At 41.3% G+C, this 24,491-nt stretch overlaps 1 protein-coding gene across 4 annotated transcripts in view; it reads right to left on the bottom strand.

Moving 5' to 3' along the window:
- Positions 1-3,367: 3,367 nt before the first annotated feature.
- The window catches only part of CTNNB1 (catenin beta 1), a 39,998-nt gene continuing 18,874 nt past the window's right edge, over positions 3,368-24,491 (bottom strand). For 2 of the 4 annotated variants that reach the window (XM_032237144.1, XM_032237143.1), the window contains exons 2-16: positions 16,844-16,901; positions 16,181-16,408; positions 15,855-16,108; positions 15,520-15,758; positions 15,232-15,433; positions 14,678-14,822; positions 13,796-13,899; positions 10,821-11,159; positions 10,438-10,596; positions 6,443-6,562; positions 5,944-6,094; positions 5,747-5,868; positions 5,172-5,232; positions 4,188-4,409; positions 3,368-3,984 (exon numbers count right to left, since the gene is read on the bottom strand). In XM_032237144.1, coding sequence (XP_032093035.1) covers positions 4,201-4,409; positions 5,172-5,232; positions 5,747-5,868; positions 5,944-6,094; positions 6,443-6,562; positions 10,438-10,596; positions 10,821-11,159; positions 13,796-13,899; positions 14,678-14,822; positions 15,232-15,433; positions 15,520-15,758; positions 15,855-16,108; positions 16,181-16,408; positions 16,844-16,856 — 2,346 coding nt within the window. In that variant the 5' untranslated portion in view covers positions 16,857-16,901 and the 3' untranslated portion in view covers positions 3,368-3,984; positions 4,188-4,200. Of the gene's footprint in view, positions 3,985-4,187; positions 4,410-5,171; positions 5,233-5,746; positions 5,869-5,943; positions 6,095-6,442; positions 6,563-10,437; positions 10,597-10,820; positions 11,160-13,795; positions 13,900-14,677; positions 14,823-15,231; positions 15,434-15,519; positions 15,759-15,854; positions 16,109-16,180; positions 16,412-16,843; positions 16,902-24,491 lie in introns of all 4 variants that reach the window. The other 2 variants (XM_032237139.1, XM_032237142.1) reach the window with 1 other exon arrangement.

The following is a 24,491-nucleotide window of genomic DNA, read 5'->3' as shown; positions in this document are numbered from 1 at the left end:
TGAAGTGAATTGGGCTAAGAGACTTAGCCAGCTTTTATGACTAAGTAGAACTAGAACATACGATATCTTTGTCTCGTTCCCCCCTTTCCCTTGTCTTTTGTGAGCCGCCCGAAGTCCTCCGGGAGTGGGCGGCATACAAGACAAATAAATAAATAAATAAATAAATATCCCATTTCTAGCCTGGTGCCTTAACCACTCACTGGACCAAATTGGTCTGAAGATGCCTAAATATTGTTTCTAAGAAGTTATCATGATGGGACCCAAGTTTTTATACTATATTGGGATTGATGAGAGACAAGGGATACACTACAGAACAGTTTGGTACAAAAGAATCTTTGGCATTTGGAGCGATATGGAAGTTTATAGAGTTCTCAGGACAATTTTCAGACTTTACACATACAGGTGAAACTCGGAAAATTAAGAATATCGTGCAAAAGTTCATTTATTTCAGTAATGCAACTTAAAAGGTGAAGCTAATATATGAGATAGACTCATTACATGCAAAGCAAAATAGTTCAAGCCATGATTTGTCATAATTGTGATGATTATGGCTTACAGCTCATGAAAATCCCAAATCCACAATCTCAGAAAATTAGAATATTGTGAAAAGGCGCAATACTCTAGGCTCAAAGTGTCCCACTCTACTCAGCTAAATAAGCTATAACACCTGCAAAGGGTTCCTGAGACTTCAAATGGTCTCTCAATCTGGTTCAGTAGAAATCACAATCATGGGAAAGTCTGCTGACCTGACAGTTATGCAGAAAACCATCATTGACACCCTCCATAAGGAGGGAAAGCCTCAAAAGGTAATTGCAAAAGAAGTTGGATGTTCCCAAAGTGCTGTATCAAAGCACATTAATAGAAAGTTACATGGAAGGGAAAAGTGTGGAAGAAAAAGGCGCACAAGCAGCAGGGATGACTGCAGCCTGGAGAGGATTGTCAGGAAAAGGCCATTCAAAAGTGTTGGGGACTTTCACAAGGAGTGAACTGAGGCTGGAGTCAGTGCATCAAGAGCCACCACACAGACAGATCCTGGACATGGGCTTCAAATATCGTATTCCTCTTGTCACGCTGCTCCTGAACAACAAACATCAGAAGCATCTTACCTAGGCTAAAGAAAAACAGACCTGGTCTGTTGCTCAGTGGTCCAAAGTCCTCTTTTCTGATGAGAGCAACTTTTGCATCTCATTTGGAAACCAAGGACCCAGAGTATGGAGGAAGAATGGAGAGGCACACACTGCAAGATGCTTGAAGTCCAGTGTGAAGTTTCCAGTCTGTGTTGATTTGGGGAGCCATGTCATCTATTGGCAGGCTGTGCTTCATTAAGTCCATGGTCAACGCAGCCGTCTACCAGATTTTGGAGCACTTCATGCTTCCTTCCACAGACGAGCTTTATGGGGATGCTGACTTCATTTTCCAGCACCTGTCCACACTGCCAAAAGCACCAAAACCTGATTCAATGACCGTGGGATTACTGTGCTTGATTGTCCAGCAAACTCGCCTGACCTGAACCCCATAGAGAACCTATGGGGCATTGCCAAGAGAAAGATGAGACATGAAATCGAACAATGCAGAAGAGCTGAAGGCCACTATTGAAGAATCCTGGTCTTCCATAACACTTCAGCAGTGCCATAGGCTAATAGCTTCCATGCCACGCCGCATTGAGGCAGTAATTGCTGCAAAAGGGGCCCAAAACAAGTATTGAGTACATATGCATGGTTATACTTTTCAGAGGTCTGATATTGTTCTATGTACAATCCTTGTTTTATTGATTGTATGTAATATTCTATTTTTCTGAGATTGTGGATTTGGGGTTTTCATGAGCTGCAAGCCATAATCATCACAATTATGACAAATCACGGCTTGAACTGTCTTGCTTTGCATGCAATGAGTCTATCTCATATATTAGTTTCACCTTTTAAATTGCATTACTGAAATAAATGAACTTTTGCACGATATTCTAATTTTTCTGAGTTTCACCTGTACTTATTCGTAAGATATATTGCAGAACCCACTAAATTCTAATTTCAAGAACAACCCAAGTGGTAGTTCACTTGTAAACCACTTGTTAGCAAGTGGTTTACAGTAATGGCCAAAATTGTGGAAACCTTTTGGGTACAGTATTTTTGAGGCTTGATGGCTAATGCCACCACTTTTTTTTTTTTTTTTGTAGTAGTACCATAAAACTACATATCAATGGAAAGATAATTTAATCAAGAATGAATAGCAGCTTTTTTTCATGGAATTCTAGATTTTAGATTCCTGCAGTCTGCGTCAAACAGTCCTTGCACTCAACTTCACATTGCATTGTGCCATTCACTAAACATATTGGGAAAGCCACAATTAAGGCAGAATTCCTCCTCTCAAAGTTTACCTGTCAGTTTTTAGTTTCCTGGACTTACAGTTTCTGAATACAGTTGAAGTTAGCTAGTTCTTCTAACAATGAGAGATTAAAGCAGCCACACTGTGTGATGGTGAACCTATGGCACGTGTGCCACAGGTTGCACGTGGAGGCCTCTCTGAATGTGAGATGTCCCCCAGTTGAGGTCCACCACACGTGTGCGTGCCTCACACCAGCCAGCTGTTTTTCATGTCTCTGTGGCGTGTGTTGTTTAATAAAAATGCAGTTAAAACACTATATAAGCCATTGAGAATATAATTATATACATCCAACAGAAACAAGAAGTGCCTCACAGGAGCAGATAGAGGTAAATCCTAGAGATTTAAGGAAAAGCATCACTGAATAGAGATGAATGCTACAGAGGAATAAAGCTGCATATAAGGCAAACATCTGTAACAGCGTAAGCATGCACAGGGTGGGGGAAGTGATGCCCCCCCCCATTTTTTGTCCCAGGTGGCTTTAGGGAGGCCTGCTAGGCCCAAAATGGGGTGCAGGAAGGTGGGGGTGTGCATGAGCAGGGGGAGGGTATTGCACATGCATTGTATTATGGGTGTGGGCACAATGTTCACTGCATAAGACACAGACATTTCCACCCACTTTTTTTGAAATGGAAAAGTGTGTCTTATACTCTGCAAAATATAGTATCATGTTTGCTGTGAATCATATTTACTCAGCAATATTTTCAACTTCAAATAAATAGAAGACTTCACCCTCCACTTACGTAAATTAACTGATTTGATTCATAAAATTATAACAATGAATAACTGTTATAACATTAGGGCAAAAATATATGAATTTGTATTTCACCGGATCGCAGTGCACATGTCTGAAATAACTTTTTCACACGACAAAATGAATTAAAAGTTTACTTTAATTCTGAACCATCTGAATAACTGTTTTCGTGAAGTATCTCTATCACAGCAGGCTACAATATTGGATAAAAGGCAATTGGTAAATTGTCCAATACAAGGTTCCATACAATAGTTTTTATTGACCTCTATCCAGCATTTCCAGATAAAATTCTTGATTAGAAACAGGAAATAGATCCACTAGCTTATTTTAAGCATATTAAAAAGGAAACTAATTGGACCATTTCTATTTGTCTAACTGTTTTTATACAAAAGGGATACATAATGTTACACTTTTCTGAATACAATTAGAGTGATTATGAATTAGTGTTCTACACCATTACTCAATCCTTAAAAATCAGAAATTGCTATAGCATGTTCACTATAACTTAAACACAGAGACTTAAAAACCCTACAATTACTGCAAAAGATAAAACTACTTTGAAAGCAAGCAAGGTCAGTACCATTACAGTTATTTAAAAATTAAAAAAAAAGTTTTAAACAAGCAAGGCTAGAGTTTGATAAATTTCATCTTGTGATTCATTCTTGTGCATTCTTCTATTTCATGAGTTACTCCCCAAATCCATTTGTTACTCCTCGACCAAAAGGACCAGAACAAAAAGTTTACTTCAGTTGTTCCCATAGGAAACTCAGCTTGGTTAGTGTGTCAGGCACTTTCTGAGATACTCTCAGCAACTCTACAGGCCAATTACAATGCAAGATCAGAAAACACAGCTGGGTAAAAAAAAAAAAAAAACAGAAGTTAGATCAATTATGATGAATACTCATGTTAAGAATTGCATCAAACTTGCAGATAATAATTTATGTTAATCATGTTTACATCTCAAATTTGATACTTATTTCTGATTAATTTGAACCAACCCAAAGCAATTCCTCCCTGCCAGACAACTTCTCAGATTGTAGATATAGCTTCTTACCTAAAAGAATGATTTACAGATCAGTATCGAACCAGGCCAACTGATTACTGTCACCTGGGGGAAGCCCATCCATAAGGTCCTGGGCATGTCCTAGATCTGGTAGTCCATCAACCGGGTAGTCAGCACCAGGGTGATGGCCACCCATTTCATGTTCCATCATTGGGTCCATACCCAAGGTATCCTGACCATATCCTCCAGAGTGGAAAGTACGATAGGTAGGATCTAACAAAAGTTAAGGTTGCAGAGGGGAAAGGAGGGGAAAAGCTGTCAATATGTTACATGCAACAGAAATTCCAGGTATCAGTCTGTGACTTTCATAATTTAGCCACACTGGTCATTTTCTAGACCAGATTTATATGGATAAAACATCCTTTCCAGTACTATCAGAAGTATAAGCAAATTTCAGCCTAGCCATTGGTCTGTATATTGCTGTAAACCTAGTACATAAACCTTTAACACAGACAAATGTGTTCTTCACATTTGTACAACTGACATGTCTAATAATATGCTGCTGATACAAATAAATCTGTACCCTTCACATGTTAGAATACAAGCAGCTAATATTGTCTTGGTGAAGTAATCACTAAGGTTTCAATATACATTAAATAATTATCACTTAGCGGCCACTTGTTTAAAGACTGTTCAAAGATAAGACAGCAATGAAAAAGGAAACTTATGGCTAGCCCTTGCAGTTGCAATTGCCATACAATTATGGTCATAGTATCCTATGGTCAATGATTACCATCTGTACCATTACCAACTTCTGATAAGCAAAATTAATAGGGAAGCTAGCAGGATATTGCAAGTTGCAGTCATGTTGACAACCTGCTGGCCTATCCACTGACTGGAACTGGAACTGCCATCATAAGTTCGCATTTATTATTGTTACACCAAACAATACAAATAACTAAATTCATTATGTGGTCAGCCAGTTCAAATTTAATGTTTTGATTGAGTCAAGTCAGCTGCACAACTGATACGTACCATCTGGGCGATAGCCAAGAGGTTCTCCTTGTGCACCAATGTCAAGGCCCAAATCAGCACTCTGTAAAATATGAAAAATGACATCTGAACTAGGTACACAATTTCAAAAACAAGTTATTTCTATGTAGTCATAGAATGGACAATTCCAGTTACTTTTCTATATAGCTAGTCTTAGGGTTAAGCCAAATATCTCATTAAAAAAAGTTTTACATTACCTTTTCCATGCAAAATTGTTCCTGTCATATTTGCCATACACAGTTAAGGTCTAATATTGGATGCTTTGCTTTCTTATATAAAAATTTTATAGGCACATCATTTGGAAAAGTATTCCAGTGATATATTGTAACTTTGCACTGAAGATTAAGCCATACAGAACATAAAGAAATATCTGGCAAATTGGCCAAAGGCAGATGAAAATAAGCATTAGGAACTCAATCGAAACCCTGATTACTTTGTTTGCTGTTTACATGTAATATGTGATTTAAAAGTTTAATTTGAAACTTTTTATGGAATTCAAAGAGAATTATATGAACAGGAAGAAAGATAAATGGAGAAAATTTAGCACTCTAACCCACCTCATTCCAAGCCATTGGTTCAGTCCTAAAAAGAGAACTGGTCAGTTCTACTGACAGACGTTTCTTATAATCCTGTGGTTTATCTTCAGACATTCTGAACAATACCGCAGCTGCATATGTTGCTGTCCAAGGAAAAAAGAATGTTAGCAGAGGAATTTAAAATCAAAACAAAGTGAGTCCGTATCTATTTCACTTACCCACACCCTCGTTTCTAGAATGTAGTAGTTCTGTTAATGGTGCTGTAGCTCCCTCTGCTTCAATTGCCTCAGCTGCTTCTTTATCTTGAGCCAATTCACATAGTACACCTGCAGCTACTCTCTGGATGTTCTCAATCGGGGAATATAGCAACTAGCGGTAAGAAGAAAAATAATAAATTTAGGGTATTTTTAAAACTCAAATCATTAATAACTAGGATGATGTCTGGCTAATATCAGGAATCCAAGTTGTGGTAGGAACCTTCATACTGAAATTACAACTAGACTATAGTTGCAATGGAGCAAATAAATAATGAATCCCCTGCAGGTTGTCCTGACTTATAACTGGGAACCTTTAGATTTCAAGAGTATTTTCATTTTTTTTTCCAATTTTTGTATTGACTACCAATCTCTGAACTCAGATCAGGTTTTAAAAAGCATATGCAATGTATTTTCATTAGATCATTACTAGCTTTAGTAGCTGTCAAAAGACTTCACCTACCTGCACGAAGAGTGGAATGGTGTTTAGACCCCTTATTACAATCCGATTGTGGACGTCTCTAGCTAGGATATGAAGAGCTCCAGTGCAGCCCTCAACTATTTCCTCCATACGCACACCCTCCTGTACAAAAACATAATAGATTTAATATTCATAAGCCAAGAGTGGTTGATCACTATTAACATCACAATATTACCATTCTTCCCCATCAGATAAAAATTTTCATTTACTCAGCTGCTGTCATACAATTTAGTTATCATATAGATTTTCTGGTTAATCACACATTTTTGGCTTTCTGAGGGCTTCAAAGGACATACATAACACTGCAACAGCAACAGGCAGGGATAATAGTTCACAATTCCTATTTTTCATATTGGGAGGAGGACAATTAAGGGAGAAAAGTGAAGTCTCTGAGTTGAAAAGTTGAGGGGCTGATTTTTCTATTTAGAAATCTTAAGAGGAAAAATCAGCCAAATTCATTAATGGTTTTAATAATATTATTAAATTTGTAAGATCTAATAAATATTCTGTCTTTTAGCGCCTCATTCCCAGAAACAAATAAGACATCCAAATTTTTCATACCCTATTTAGAGGAAATTGGAGATGTGCACATGGATTTTGGTCTCACAGAAAGCCCATGGGTAAGAACTTCTACCTAATATAGTCTATTAAGCCAATAAACATTGATGCTCTTTTTCCCCACATTGCAATACAACTTGTGAATTCATTGGCAATGAACTTAAATCATGTGGACATACAATGCTCTGGGTACAAATCTTTGGAATACTTTCATCCTCATCATGACCATATACTTGGTTTACCCTTATTGAAATTTACTTCTAAAATGTTCTTGGTTGCCTAGAATTAAGATTAACAGTTACCAATACTTTTAACAAGTAAATATTAGTTTAACTCCTACAAGATCAAGTTCTGAAAAAGAAAACCAGATGAATTGGTTTTAATTTTTAATTTGCAATAATGATTCTAATATTCAGGAATATTACCATTTTTTTTTAAAACTGGAGATACTATCTGAACTGGGGATATCTGCTGCTATAGAGTTTACCTATGTAGGTGAAGAGTCAGAATTTGAACACTGAGATATCAAATCTCTAAGACTGTAGTTCAAGAATGAAAGAACAAAGCTTTGATAACAACCATGTTTTTAAAGGCTAGTATTTTTTGGCTGCAGTACATATCAAAATTATTCTGAGTGCACACAATTATTATAGCATGGAGATTATGAAGATCATGTCAGAACACATTCACACACTAACTCAGCATAAATCAATTGTGCAAAAGGTGTTTATGAATTTTGGTAGAATTATTGTGTAGTCTGAAAAACTATAAGACTACCCAATCACAACAAAATATTTTCTCTTTGCTGTCACCTGATGGTCAACTGGAGTTCTATAGCCTATGTACTTAAGAGCCCCCGTTTCATGTATTGTTTCCCCGAAAATAAGACAGGGTCTCATTTTCTTTTGATTCTCGAAATAAGGGATTGGCCTTATTTTCAGGGTGGTCTTATTATTTTTCAAGTGCAGGGGTCAACAAGCCCACCAGCCCCACCCTCTCCATCCCACCACCTGCTTGCCTTCAGTCCCAATAATCCAAGTTCTCCTTGCACCCTGGCCTTCATCTGCCCTGCTTGCTTGCCGCCGAACAGCTGACAATGCTGTTCTGGCCTCGCAGAGGGCTCTTCCTGGCAAAACACACACGCATACAGAGAGAGAGAGGTCCCTCACGCACACCCTTCCTCTCCAAAGCAGCCACATTCCTTCACTAACTTGTTTTCCAGCTCCATTCTCCGCTCCATGTGCAGGACAAGAAAAGTAGTCTGTGACTATGGTAAAAAAATACCAGAAGATACCTTCCAACTTCTCACAAAAAAAATAAAAAATAAATCTCACAAAGTTGGTAGTCGTCCCATAAACTACTTTTCTTGCCCTGTACGTGGCGGTGGAGAATGGAGCAGGAAAGCAGTGGAGGGATGTAGCTGCCTTGGGAGGGGTGGGGGTTAGGGCTCTCTCTCTCTCTCTCTCACACACACACACACACACACCATCCTTTCCTTGGGACCTCTGCACAGACGCAGAGAAGGCTTCGGATAGAGTATTTGGGGGATGTGCGTCTGCACTGAGATTCCAAGGAAAGAATGATTGCTAGGAAAGGGGGGAGGATTATTTCTCTTATCCTGTTCTGAGTCTGTGCTGAGCTTCAGAACAGGGTAAGAGGAAGGAAAATCTCCTCTCCCCATTTTCAAGCCATTTGCAAAAATGCCCCATTCTGAGTCTTCAATGCTGCAATCCTGGAATATGCTGAAGGCTTGGAAAGGAGCGTTTTTGCCAACCGCTTGAAAATGGGGAGGGGAGGGAGAAGCAGCCCTGCGGCCAAAGTGCAGGAACCCCCCCCCCCACCTGCAGATCGTCCTTTCAAAGAGAAGTTTCACCAGTGCAAAGAGGTGCCGTTTGTGTTTCCTTCATCCTGGTGAAACTCGTCTTTGAAAGAACGATCTGCAGGGAAGGGGGGGGGGGAGATTTCCTGCACATCAATAGCAGCATCTCCTTGCAGGGCTTCTTCCAATGTCCCAGGTGTATTGATTTCCATGACTTCCTTTCCTGTTCCGTGGATGGAATTGCCTGCTGTGACTATCACCGTAAGGTAAGGAGAGTATAAGGTATGTGGGTTGTGTTGTTTGGCCTCCAGCTTCTTTTGCAGCCACAATTGGCTGCAAAAGTGACCGCTGGAGGCAGAGGTCTGAGTGGCACCTGCAAATCAGCTGTTTTGTGAATGGAGTGGCTCAGCTGATCCGATTAAGGGACTAAGAAGCCCTGAGGTGACCGGGGAAGGGAAAGGCTGCCTCTTGTTCTGGCTAAACTCACCCCTTCACTAGGGCTTATTTTCGGGGGAGGGCTTATATTTTTGCCCACCCCAAAAATCTGGCATGGACACTTACATATAAACCCCATTCATTACTGAGATGTCAAATGTATTGAGGAGATTGTGATCTAAGGTTATCATGATCCAAATAATTTAAAAAATCTTACACAATATATGGGAATGAGTACTAAGCCTCAGGACCTTAGATATTACAGTATTTATAAAGTGCCACAATTTATTTATTTTTAATTTTATATAGCTACTCATTTCATAAAACAAGTCATTCTGACTTAGACCTCACTTAACAATAATGGGAGCCCGAATTTCTTTCATTGCAAGTGATGCAATTGCACAGAGCAATGTTACATTACCATACTGCTTAGCAATGGAAATTTCAGCATTTCCAGTTGCCAGTTAAGCAATCATAGCAGTACATTAAGCAAGGGTTTCAACTTTGCGACTTCCTGCCAGCTTCCTTATTGGTTTTGGTGGAAAGTCACAAAGAAGGGCACTAATGGCAATCAGATAATTGATTTAGCAGTTTTAAATGTAACATATATTTTTATTTATATACTAAATTTTATTTCATGAAATACTAATTTGTAACAAATAGATCAACAACTAAGGTTGAAAAAAATACTCGGCTGATTAAAGTAAATAGAACTTGAGTATCAGACCTGCAAGCCAACTTTTCTTTTGATTTGGATTTCAGCCCTGCCACACTTTCTACCGTGGGAAAATGGGAAGGGGTGGGTGGGATACGTAACCATAATAGCATTCTTCTTAGAAAGTCAGTCGCTTTTGTCTCCACACCTGGACGGATGTGGATGGGAAGAATCTTTCTTCGTGGCAGTGGAAAATTGGACCATGTGATGAACTTGTGTGTGTTGGGGCAAGATCTTGAACTTTCAACTAGGTGGGAAAATCTGGAAGCTTTCCCAGATGTGCCAACATGACATCTCTAATAAAGGGGAACTTTGAGGAAACACAAGCCTCGGAATTTTATTTTGTTTTTTGGGACTCTGACACAGATCTTTTCTACCACGAATCCCTGCAACACTAATTAATGAATCAACGCAACTAATTAATGACACTCTGCATCAAGAATCACATACCACAAACTGCTGCTGTGTACCACCCATTGAAGTTCGACGTTGTGTATCTTGATGTGCTCTAACTAGTAGTTGCACTAATCTTGGTATTGCCCCTTGTTCACGCAATGGAGCATGATTTGCTGGGCAGAGAGCAAGATTACGAATCAAGCCAACAGTTGCCTGCAAATATAAGGAAAACAATTAGAAAGAAATTGCATGTTGCACAGTATTGCAGAATTTAGCTCCACAACTCAAGTTTAATTCAAGCCCCACAAACTCAACTTTAAAATAATTTTAATTTATTGTGTTCTTGTAATATATATTTTAAAAGCCATGTAGATTTTGTGCATCCTTCCTGTTTCAAATCAAAGATAATACTGATATCCATTACCAAATCACCTTACCTTTATAAGAGGCCAGTGGGAAGGTGGATGTAAGAGTTTAACCACCACAGGTAGACCATAATGAAGGCGCACTGCATTTTGGGCCATTTCAGCTTCCTGATGTCGACTGGTGAGGTGGCGGAGGGCACAGATAGCTGGCTCAGTAATGTCTTCCCTATCACCAGCACGGAGAACTGTGCGCACAAGGGCTTCAATTCCACCAACTTGGCACACCATCATTTTATTCTTGTAGTTATTGCAAGTAAGATTAGAAAGAATGCCAGCAGCACAAGTCACAACATTGATATCATCTGATCCTAAAAGCTGCACAAGTGTTCCCAAAAGGCCTTCCATGCCTTCCTGTAAAAAGATTTAATATCAGCTTTTCTTTAAGATTGTATGCTATCATGTATGCAATTATAGATAGTCCACACAATTGAGTGTGGAATTTTGGTTCTAAGTTGTAGTGGTTGTTAAATGTATTATCACATGACTCAATTGTCATAAAGCCTTGTTGCTGTGCTTATTAAATGAATTATATGATTAATAAGTGAATCAGCATATCATTTCTTTCTACTTTCTGCTAGAAAATGGCAAAAAACATGGGAAATCACAATCATGTGTCCGCAGGATGATTCAACTGGTTGTAAATGTGAGCCAGTTGCCAAGCACCTGAAATACAATCACATACAATCACTGTGAGACTGGCAGTGGTAATGCTGTGAAGTAGCTTTTTTGAAATCTTGTCACAACAGTTGTTAATTAACTGGTAATATGGCAATACTACCTGCAGAGGTGGGTTCCTACCGGTTCGGACCAGTTCGGCCGAATAGGCAGTAACCTGGCGGCCTGGATCAGGTAGTGATTCAGGCCTGCCACATTGCCAAACTGGTTCTCCATAGGCGCCTCCATCTTGGATTTTGCTTCTGTGCATGTGCAGAGCAATTTTTATTGCACTGGCTGGCTACTCCCACCCGCTCTGACACTCGCCCTGCCTTGCCTTCGTCACGTGGATCCACAGAACTGCCTCCTCCTGCCTACACACAGTAAGCAGCATTTGTGCTAGCCTAGCCTCCCACTCCCCGCCGGCTGCAACCCAGGCCCTGCCTGGTCAGCCGGCCAGGAAAACAGCAAGTGAGTGGCTGAACTGGCCTGGCCTCCAATGCTCCTTTTGGCAGGGGTGGCAGTTGTGAGCGGTAAGGGAAGCAAGTCCCAGGCTGGCATCCCTTCTTCCTTCCTTTGAGAGCTGTGGACGCTGGGTCGCTCAGAAGCCTGTGCGCTGCTGCCATGTGATTGCTCTGGCCAGAGCAGGGGAGGCGAGAAGGGGAGGGGTCGCCTGGTGGGCGGGGGCAGTTTCTCTTTCAGCCTGCGAAACCGCGTTTACCTGGCTAAGCTGCCAGGGATGCTTTCCTGGCCGACTACCAATTTATAAACAGAAATTAACCATCTTCTTTTAAACTTTCATTTTCAATGAGAATTTAAAGTTTTAGAAAAATTCTTATTGAAATGGAAATTTTAAAAGAAGATGGTTATTTCTGTTTATAAAGGTCACGTCGTGGCGGCATGCAGGCTGCTGACCAACCCACCACTGCAGGGCTGTCCCATAGTGTTTCCCAGTCGGGAAGAGGCACAAGGAGAAATCAGGACCGCCAAAGGGGCAGCTGCTGCAGCCGGCAACAGAGCACGAAGAAGCAGCCGCCCAGTAGAGCCATGAGCGTCCCCAGGTTGGTGGGGAGATTGCACAGGGCTGGAGGGGGTGGGGATTGAGGACACCCTGGGCGCCTGCAACGGGATGCTCTTTTATGGGTCCACAGAGCCTCGACTGCAGCAGCCCAGCCCCTGCCTTCCCCCAAACCTGGACAGCGCAACTCCCCGGTGTCCGAACTGCAGCAAGCGAAATGCCACTTCAGCAGCAGTGGTCTCCAGATTGCAAAGCACGGGGAGCAGAGAGCAGCCACGCCCAAAGAAGCAGAAAGCAGCCGCAGCCACTGCCACTACTACCCCACTGTTGCCGCTGGTGGTGATAGTAATAGTAGACATGGACGTATCCTTGTTGTAGGTCCCGCCATAACCAGTCTCGTGGGAGGCACAATGGGAGGCAGCCCGCCGACAAAGGAAGGGCATATCGGTGGGAGAGGCTAGCAATGGGGGCTCGATTTCCTCCTTCCTCCAAGAGCCATAGGTGGCAGGAAAAGGGAGGCTTCTTTGCCAGCCTCCCAACTGGCAAAACAGAAATTTTCACGGTTCTGTCGGCATGGCTAGGTGGGGGGGCATATGATTGAATGCGCATGTGTGTGTGACATCAAGTTGGCCACGCCCATTCAGTAACATGCACTCCCCACCTACCCATGCCCACAGAACCTGTAGTAAAAAAAATTGAAACCCACCTACCTGACTATCTGTAATAACCCTGAAATATAATCTCTGCCACACTCCATATCTGCTTGACCCACTCTAGATTATTGGTTCTTTGGTAAAAATACCCTCACCTGTGGTTTCTATCAAGAAGATAGCTTTTTTGTATTGTTTTATCAGCAGTATTGCAATTAACAGTCCTTCAAGGAACAATAATTTCTCATAGGTGTATATCCTTGTTGTTTTCTAAATAAAGGCACTTAAGGGCATTGTTGTACTTTGAAGTTAGTATAAAGATAAGGAATTGTTGAGGAATAACTAAGAATTTACATTTGTCTTGCAATTTCAATCAAATCCATGAAATTATAATTTTGCTTTTTAATTAATTAATCTGGTTCAATATGAACACAGGAAATTATAGAAGACCTCTTAAGATTATGGTGAAAATCTTATTTAGCATTCTGTCTGAATTTATCATTAAGTTATTCCCTAGAACTATTCGTTATTTCAAACTATTTTTTTAAAAAGGTCATAATTTCAGTTTTGAGCAATACCACAATAACAGTATCAACTAAATGTAATAAAAATAATTTTCAAATATAATGGAACATTAGTAATCTTTTAAAGTGGCAAACCCTTACCTGTTTAGTTGCAGCATCTGAGAGATTTCTAAGAGTCCAGAGACAATTCTGAACAAGACGTTGGCTTGGATCTGTAAGATGGAGTCCTAAGGCTTGCATTCCACCTAAATATCAATTAGGATTTACTATCAATATTTCAACCTCTTGTTATGAAGGAAATATTGTTAATGTGGTTACTACAGTGCAAGGTCAGTTACTGTATTCATGTACCATGATGAAATTGAAGTATACCCACTATACAATGCTCAGGAAGCTGTGAAGCATGGCTGTCAAATTCACGGCCCAGATGAGTCACATGCTGGCCACACCCATACCCAGTTTAACGAAGGGGGGAAAGTCGTCATATGTCATGTGACACCCCTGGTGTAGAGCAATTCTTATCTCTGATCTAATTTTATTCACAATTCCATATGTATACTTGAAATAAGTTCTCAACATAAGACATATACTTCTGACTCTAATACATTACATGTTTGGCAAACCACTAAGCAATTAACTGGACCATGGTAAAAGTAGTTACAAAATAAAATGATGTATTATTGGCCTAATCTATCTAAAAGCCCAAATATTTGGACATATCAAGATTACTAAAAAGTGTTAAGAACAAAACTGCAATAGTAGCATCAAAAATGTACTAAATACATTTTAACAGCCATTAAAATTTCAAGAATTGGATTTTTGGAAAAATATCTGCTATATCAATAGTTTTTAGCTTACTTAGCTGATAACATTATTGATACATTCCACCCAGTTTAGAATATTTCCTATACAGTATAAGAGAGTAATTTTATTACCTACTCCCCGCAAAGGAAATTCTTAGTAATTTTTGCATAAGTCCAAAACAAAAAACAGTCCTGATTTAATGAAAACTAAAGCACTTACCAGCTTCCACAATTGCTGGTTTGTTACTAGAACAGACTGATAGCACTTTCAGGACTCTACTTGTGGTCCACAATAATTTCTCATAGGTGTAAGTCCTCATTATGTTTACTAGAGCCTGGGGTCCACCACTTGCCAAAATAATTAACTGCCAAAAAAAAGGATTTAATAAGAGTAATATAGGCTATCCAGGATAACCTTTTAAAGATAGAATTTCAATTTCTTCATGCTGTCCTGCTGTCAGCATATCTGTGCATACAGATATGGAGAAATGGCTTTTTCTCCTTGAATCTCAGAAGAGTGGGGAGTGTGCATATGTGAGAGAATGTATACGTACCTACCTACATATGGATGTATGTACATATATGTAATAAATAAGTACTTTATATTATAGACCATTGGCTAACTTGTGTTATATTATTGACATAAATTTAACTATTCTTGAAGTTCAAATCATACACACAAGAACAAAGTATGGGATTAGGTTAATAAATTGTGTGTCCCATAATTGCTTAACTTACTACTTATTCACTACATAATATAATTTCAAATATTACCTTGCTTTCTTGATTACCATATGCAAGAATCTGAAGACAATCTGTTGTAATTGCCAGAAATTTAACATTTGTCTTATTGAGCAAGGCAACCATTTTTTGTAAACCTCCAGCTAGGCGGACAGCCATTTTAGCACCTTCTTGATGCAAAAGAAGATTGTGCAGAGTAGTAATCGCATAGAAAAGCACAGAATCCACTGGAGACCTATAAAGAGAAAGTCAAATTAACAAATATCACACCCAAGATCAACATATAGTGCATAAATACATAAAATCAATTAATTTACATACCCAAGCATTTTAACCAGAGCAGGAATACCTCCTGATTTGAAGATTGCCAGTAAGCCTTCACGATGATGAGATAGGTTATGTAGTGTACCTGCAGTACAACGGGCTGTTTCTACATCATTTGTATTCTGCATAGTACGCACAATGGCAGAAACCATTTGAGGAGAACGCATGATAGCATGACGAGAAGCTTCTTTTTTGGACAACTGATGGACCATAACTGCTGCTTTGTTCACCACAACCTAATAAATGCATTGAAATTTAACGTTTTCAAAAGTTCACCAAGTGATGCCTCTAAGCAATCACAATAAATATAAGCTGAATCAATGTGCACATACCTGGTCCTCATCATTTAACAATTTGGTCAATTCTGGGATGGCACGAGTTGCTAGCTCTGCATCATCTTGGTAGTTTATCAAATTAACCACAGCATGTTTTAACATCTGGGAAGGTTCAGCAAGTCGTTGTACATTTGTTGGATGTGCAGCATCAAACTGTGTTGATGGGATTTGCATGCCTTCATCCAATGTTTCTGGGAACATGGCAGCACGTACTCTCTGTGCTCGGGTCATAGCATATTGTCCATCAATATCTGGAACAAGAGTAAGCTCTTTTTAATCTAGTGATATGCAGTTGATTAACATAATCACAGAATTCTACTTACCAGCTACCTGATCTTGAGTGAAAGACTGAGAGAATCCCTGTTCCCATTCATATAGAACTTGGGTGGTATCAACATCTTCCTCTTCAGGATTTCCCTTGCCACTCAAAGAGGGAGCTGTGGTTGTGGCACCAGAATGGATGCCAGAATCTAGGTATGACTGTTGCTGCCAATGACTGACAGCTGCTTTTCTGTCTGGCTCCATTGCCATATCCAACTCCATTAAATCAGCTGCTGGCAATAAATTGGTTAAAAACAAGTTGCTAAAGTAACAGAAAACATTTGGCAAAATTTTATTACAATTTTAATTTAGAAACACAAATTGCATGCTATATATAAATTTTCTTAAGATTGTGGAAAAATTATCTTGTAAAATTCTCTTTTAACAGTGAAATAATATATATTAAAGGTAAAGGTTCCCCCGCACGTGCATGCTAATTGTTTTCACTCTCGGGGCGGTGCTCAGCATCTCTGCAAAGGTGCAAAGCAGAACAAGTATTTGTTCTGTTCATCATTAAACATCAAATTATGGTAAGATAGCAGAATTTTATACGTACTTGCATATATAAATTCAATTTCTTGATATTTTTAAGAACTGAAAATTGGTGATTATACCCAAGTAATCACAATTTATTTAATTTTCATCTGGATTATACTAATCCATACCTTGAGTTGCCATTTTTTTAATATATTCCCAGAACTGTGGTCTGTTTCACTTCAGACCCTAAATCAGGAAGACAAAAATATAATTAAGTTAACAATGTTAAGTTTCTGATGATAAAATCAAGTAAATGTTTACTTAAAAAGCAGCATAATTTATTTAGAGAGTGTTCTTAATCGTTTTGAGCGAAAGAACCTTTAAGAATCTGGTGAAAGCTGATTCCTTAAGGGAAAAACATAAAAAATTTTGTTCTTTGGAAAAATTGCACCCAAATGAGTTATCAAAATATTTTAGATAGATAATTGAATATTATTTTTCAAATCTAGAGACAATAAATTGCTTATCGCCTATTATTGAATTAAATCCTAAATTCAGTTAGTTTAGTAAAAAAACCAAAATAGTAATTTCTTTTCCTATCCAGGTTGTCGACTATGGACCCCTTGTTAAAAAAACCCTCTGATTTAGAGGCTGTCATGTATACAAAGTTATTAGCTAGGACGGATGTCAGCAACCCGCAGTTCCAGAGCCGCATGTGGCTCTTTCCACCCTCTGCTGTGGCTCCCTGTCCCATCACTGGCTGGCCCCACCCCTTGCCTGAGAAGGTCAATGGTGGTGGATGGAGAAGCGTCTGGGGCTGATTCTCCGGTGCCTCACTCTTGTGGTGCTTCTTCCGGCCCTTGGTGCTGAGCGTGCCTTGGGAAGATGCAACCCAAGACACTGGCATGACCTGGTGCGGCCAATGTCAGCCTCGCTAAGAGAAGGGCTGGCGGGATGGGAATGGGATCTGGGAGGATGGGACTTCAGAAAGGGGGACGGGCCAGCAGTGCCCAGCCATGGCTTTAAGAGGTTAAGGACAGCAAAAAAGGGAGTTGGCCCCACTGAACCTCACACACCTACCCCTGTGTTCAGGCTAGGAGAAAGCCTTCCCCAAAGACGCTCGCCCATCAGCTGATCATCCCATTTCTCAATGTGTGGGTGTGTAACTCTCTTGTGCACTCTCTCTCTGCATCTCTTCTTTCTCTCTTTGGGAAAGTTGTGATTGGGTCAAGTTAGAAAGCTCTCCTTGGGGCGCTTTGCTACTCCTTTTATTTCTTCTTTTTGGAAATCTGGGCTGGTTGAGCAAAGGGACGTATGATGGCTGCTTGCTTGAGGGTCTCCCCGCATGTGTGAACCCTCCTGGCCCCGCCACAGCTGGCCAGGGTGTTGCAAGAGGAGGAGGGTCACTCAAAGGGAACTCTCTGCCACAGCTGGCAATCGTTCCTCAGCCAGCCCAGATTTCCCAAAAGAAGAGTGTCATGAGAGAAGGCCGGGGGGGGGGGGAGCCTTAATGCAGGAGAAGATGTGTCCTTTGAAGACCCTCCTTAAGCGAGCAGCCACTGCCCCGCCCATGCCTTTGCTGCGCTTTGGCACTCGCTTGAGGAGGGTCTCCCCATGCACTCTCCCAGCCCCGCCACAGCTGGCCAGGGCTTTCAGAGAGAGAGAGACAGAGAGACAGAGAGAGAGAGAGAGAGAGAGAGAGAGGTGAAGAGAAAGAGATATGGGGGAGAGGGAGGGAGAGAAATGAGAGAGGGACTGTCAAGGCAGCCTCCCTCAGCAACCAAGAAAGAAACCACTCAACTCCATTTTGCAGAATTAAGAGTACTTTTACTGGTCATGAGTAGATAGCAGCTAAGCAAAGCAAGGTCTGAAGCAAAAGCACGCGTAATCAAAAATATCAATATGTGACCCAACTCCCTCCCCCTGGTAACCCCATAGTCCAATCCCCACATCCCTCAGGTGTCATGTGGGTGTCATCTTCAAAAAGCATCATCAGGTTGGTATGCTGGACAGTTGGCCTTGGCGGCAAATCCACTATCTGCAGCATGCGCAGTAGTTGGTGAGAATAACTCCCTTTTTACAATCACTCCTGTACTGAAAACTTCCCCTCCCAAATACCATGCCTCCCCATCCCCGTTTCAATGGCAGCCAAAAGCAAGTAGCAAAGCAGAGGCTGACATCGACAGAGGGGGGTGGGAGAACATTATTGACATTGTAGTACCGTATATACTCGAGTATAGGCCGACCCGAATATAAGCCGAGGCACCTAATTTTACCACAAAAAACTGGAAAAGTTATTGACTCGAGTATAAGCCTAGGGTGGGAAATGCAGCAGCTACCGATAAATTTCAAAAATAAAAATAGATACCAATAATGCCATTGCCCATTGAATAACATATACAGCCTGCCTGTGCCCATTAAATATACAGTAGCCATTGTAAAAATTTGCTCTGCATAACAAATTATTATCACACAATACTGGTGTATTCAATGAAATACTTCACTCACCTCATGATGCTGATGTCCCGCTGTGATGATGATGTCCCGCCTCCTATGACACACGGCACAGTGATTCCTATCATTGGATCACTGTACCAGAGGAGGTGGGACATCGCTATGTGGCTGCTTGCCATAACAAGGAGGAGGTGGGACATCGTTGCAGAGCGGCAGGAGGGGGAGGAAGGGGAGTCGTAAGATAGCCCTGCATTACATTAGAACGTGAGGAGGGGGGATGGTGTGGTGCACGCTGCGTGGCAAACTGACACAGAGCGAGGGGAAACTCAGGGGCGCTGGGCCATTCACGAGCGTCACCCAGCGGCATGGCCCCGCCCCTTTTTCTCCTCCATTTCAGGCACATTTTTCACTGACTCGAGTATAAGCCGAGGCAGCTTTTTTCAGCTCAAAAAGTGGGCTGAAAAACTAGGCTTATACTTGAGTATATACAGTAACCCAAGCAACAACTTTAGAGTGAATAACTTTAGCATATCATGGACTTCTTAAATTGTTTTCTAATCCAGAACATGTAGTAGATTATGTATACTGGTCTACAAGATAAAATCAAGCAAGTTTAAAAATCAAGCAAGGTGACACTTAAACTCAATATACATTTAAGAGTAAAGCAACAGCAGAATAAAAACTTTATTTCTGGCAAAAAACTAGCACCAGCTGTACTCTTTACAAAATAGTATTAGGTATAGAAATACATTTTTAGGAGCTCCCTAAAATGTAATAACAAGTGGTACATAAATTTAATAAAATTTTATGGAAAAAGAAAGATTGATTTGTTAGAGATAATCCATGACTTATGACTCATTGTTTTACAACAATTTCAGAATGAAAGCATCTCCGGCCATTGTAATTGGTCATGCTGCCACCCTGGTTATGTGACCACATTTTGGGGTCTTGACAACAGGTTACCACCAGTTGCCAAGTTCTCTGCAAACATGTGAAAATCATTTGCAATTTCTCTGTTATCTGTCCCACAATCAAGGAGAAAGGAAAACACTAGTTTCCTGAAAGATTAAGAAAGATGGCAGCATTCAAAATATGGTGTGCTAGCATTTGGAAAGGGAAAAAGGCAGCAAACAACATTCTTCTGAGCTTTCCAGAACAATGGCGTTTGTTAGGGTTTTCATCAGGTAAATGCAATTTGGAGAAGAAGTCTCCAAAACCATTATGAGAATGGGCATGATGCAGGATGGAGCAGGCAAACCTGATAGTCAGCAGCTGAAGAACAATGCAAAAGTTAAGTGGACCCAGGCGTGGCAGGGTGGGGAGAAGGTGCAGAGATTCTAGAATAGCGAGAGGCCTGGGTCCTCTCCCTACCCCACCACACAAGAGGCCTTAGCTCTCTCCCCAGTACTCCACTAAACAACCTGCATGGTGAGTTAACAACCAAATTGAGAGAAATGGGGAAAGCTATTGAGCACAAACATTAAACAGCATTTCATTTAATGTCTACTGTGCAACAACTGAGATTGTGCGCCCAATTTGGCTCTTAACAGAGCATTATCTGTAATCAGTTTTTTGACTCCTGGCAACTGCTTAGAAAAGTTCCTGCAGTTTTCTTGGCAAGACTTTCAGAAGTCCTTTGTTACTGCCCCCTTCCAAAGTGGAGGGAGGGAGGGAAAGAAGGAAGGAGGCAGGTAGGAACTCAAGATCAGCCAGGTGGCTCTGTGCTGAAAGTAAGTCTTGAATTTATGATTTCCCAGTTTCTAAACTTCCTGGTTTCTAGAATAGTGCCTTAACCACTACATTAAACTGGGTCAATTTGATTTGTGGAATATTTTGACTACATTTTATGCTTCATTTGTCACTTCCAGTTATGTTTACAAGGTATTACTTTCTGATTTCTATCTCTCTCACATGCGCACGTGCACACACAGAGCTTTCAAATATTCAAACTTGAATCTTCTTCATCAGGGATGTCAAGCTCAAGACCCACGTGCTGAATAGTGCTCATGAGGTGCTTAAATCCATGGGGCCAGCCTGGAAATATCAAAGGACCGGCCTGCCCGCTAAAACGATTCACATGCAGCCTCACATGTCCCATTTGGCCAGTAAAGTGGTACAGGAGGCAGTTCAGGGCAAAAATGGGGCAGAGGAGGCCGCATGGGGGGGGGGGAGGCATGCCGTTTTGGCCAGCAAGGTGCTACAGGTGACGTCTGTCCTGTCTCCCATCCAACCATCCGGCCCATGGAGAACTACAATGCTAATCTGGCCCTCAAAGAAATCCAGTTTGACACTCCTGTTCTACATGGAGCACTCTAACAAGAAAATCCTGTGAGACAACTGAACTAAACCTGTTCACTATTTTGTTAACCAGTCAAGCTAGATTTTCAACCTAAGAACCTCAGCAGCCATATATTACTGTTGACCTATGCTAAATGAAGCTTCAATTTACAACTTTGAATATTATAAACTTACATTTATTTGGGGGGGGGGGTGTGTGAAAAAAAATTAGGAACCAGTTTGCCTAGTTTTTTCAACACAAGTGTGTTTAAAATACTCTCCTTTACTCAACAACTGTTCCTGGACTGTACATCTTACTGCTTTCTTTTCTTCAATATAAAATTATCAGCAGCACACTCTTAAAATAGTTAAACAATGTTATGTTTAATTTAACCAGTCAGGCAAAATCACCATGTCATGTTTTTAGGGGAAAAAACTGCTCAAGGCAAGAAAAAGTTTTTAAGATAAATGAACTATAATTGGGTAACTTTTCAACAACATATGCAATTTGTAAGTTTTTATTTTATACAAAGTTCTTACTGAAATGCTTGTACCTTATATCTTACATATTTCTTTTGTTTTTAGTAATATATGTATTACTGTAAGTTGCCCAATTTAAGATGGCAGCTATATAAATGCAAACATCATCATCATCATCAAATTTTACATTAAAGGGACGTTAGTCTTACCTGAGATGTCCTTTCTCATGGTGATCAACAGGAGAGTCCAGGATGGGTAGCTCTAGTCTCATAGCTCTATTGACTGAGTTGAAATTCTGAGGACATGCCTCTCTGACAACGGTCCCCAGTTGAACAATGAAGTTGAAGCGAATCTTGTACTCCGGCTCCAGTCCAAGCTTTTTCCTTCCAGGAAACTGAATCAGACAGTCAACAGGGTGGGACTGGACTCTCCTGTCGAGCACCACGAGATAGGTTGTCTCAGGTAAGACCAACACCCCTTCTCCATTGGATTCACTAGAGAGTCCACAAAATACCAAACCTTTGGCAATCCTATGGGCATGAACTGTTCTGATCCAAAGTCCTGATCTCCTCATGCACTCGCTACACAATAAGTCCTGCGCGGAAGAATACATGTCCAGTCTATAATGGCAGATGAATGACTATGGAGATGACAAATTTCTTCTACAGAAGCCTGTGTAGCCCAGGGCGCCGTTGTGGCCTCACTCCTAATGGAATGTGCAGTGATCCCTCGAGGCACCGGGAGAGCCTGGAGCTCATAGGCCCTGGCACTGCGTGCCTGTAGCTAACAACCAACCGTGGAAGGTGTCACTATGTGGCCCAGAGTTGACGGCTGAAAGGATACAAACAGGGACTCAGTCTTCTTAATGGAAGTGGCCCTTGAGATGTGAATACGGAGGGCCATCCTAACATCTAGCTTATGCCATTTCTGTTCCAAGGCATGCCAAGGACAGAAATCAGGCAATATCAACTCCTGTATTCTGTGAAACAAGGAGTTTGAAAGAAAGGCAGGATCCACCTGCAGGACCACCCTGTTTGGATAAAAAACACAGAGGTCCTTTCTCATCAATAATGCCACCAACTCTTATATCTGTCTGGCAGACATGATGGCCACTAGGAAAGCCACCTTACACGAAAAAAGAACCTCCCTTAAGGTTTCAAAGGGTACCATGGTAAGGGCCTGCAAGACCCTGGGCAAATCCCAGGTTGGGTAGTGGTGTACTGCTGGGGACTTCAAATTAGATGTGCCCCTGAGGAAGTTTGCACCCTTGGGTGGTGAGCGAGGGAACCTAAATCCCCAAACCTCAAAACTCTAGTCAGGGCTGCGACCTGTCACCATAAGGTGTTCAGAGATAGCCCCTTCTCCAGGCCTTCTTACAAAAATTCCAGCACATCCGCCATTGAGACCAAGAAGAGGTCTATATGGCCCTTAGTCACCAGTCACTGAAAATCTTCCAAGTTGTATTATAAGTGTAAGTGACAGAGGGCCATCTGGTCACCTGGATCGTCCCAATGACCCTATTTGAGAACAACTCCCATTTCAAAAGCCTCCCCTCAACTGCCAAATGGTCAACTGTAGCCACTGAGGGTCCGGATGGACGATGGAACTCTGGCTGAGGGAGACTCTACAGGAGAATCCTCCAAGGTCTGGAGATCGACAAACCACGGTCGTCTGGGCTAGTGGGGAGCTATCAACAGGACCTCAGCCCTCCCCAACACCTTCCTGATTAGGGGAAAAGGGAGCAAGGCAATATATACAATATAACGCATACACAGAAACACATTTAAGATGGTTTGAGCACATAATTTAATAAACTACACCCATTATGGTGTCCAAAACTACAGCCTTCCAAAGAACTAGGAAACAACTTTGCAATAATTGAAGTTAATATCTCATCTTGACTATCTATATACATGTTCAGTTTCTGATGCCGTGTTTCCCCAAAAATAGGGCATGTCCTGATATTAAGCCCAATCGGGCATTTCAAGACATGGGCTAAAATAAGCACCCCCAACTCGCAGGAAGGTTTTTTTACAAGTGTTTCCCTGGACACAAGGGTGAGGAATTTCATTTTCATTTTATTTGTATGCCGCCCTTTTCCCTGGGGGGACTCAGGGCGGCTCACAGTTCAAAAGGGGGGGGGAAGGACAAACAATTTACAACATGGAGACACTACATCATTTAAGAACACAACAGTCATACAATTCGAGTGGGGTTAGAATCGTTAACCCCAGGCCAGCCGGGACAGCCAGATTTTAAGGGCGGCGCGGAAGGACTGGAGGGTGGTGAGGGTCCGAATCTCCACGGGGAGTTCGTTCCAGAGGGTCGGAGCAGCCACCGAGAAGGCTCTCCTCCGGGTAGTTGCCAGTCTACACTGGCTGGCTGATGGAATTCGGAGGAGGCCTAATCTATGCGATCTTATCGGTCTAGTGGAGGTAATTGGCAGTAGGCGGTCTCTCAAGTACCCAGATCCAATACCATGGAGGGCTTTGTAGGTGACAAGTAGCACCTTGAATCGCACCCGGAGATCAACAGGTAGCCAGTGCAGCTCGCGGAGGATAGGTGTTACGTGGGTGAAACGAGGCGCACCCACGATCGCTCGCGCGGCCGCATTCTGGACTAGCT

Source organism: Thamnophis elegans, chromosome Z (genome assembly GCF_009769535.1).
Source record: "Thamnophis elegans isolate rThaEle1 chromosome Z, rThaEle1.pri, whole genome shotgun sequence".
Lineage (NCBI taxonomy): Eukaryota > Metazoa > Chordata > Lepidosauria > Squamata > Colubridae > Thamnophis > Thamnophis elegans.
Note: the sequence above shows the minus strand (reverse complement) of the source record. Positions and strands in the feature narration are given on the sequence as shown.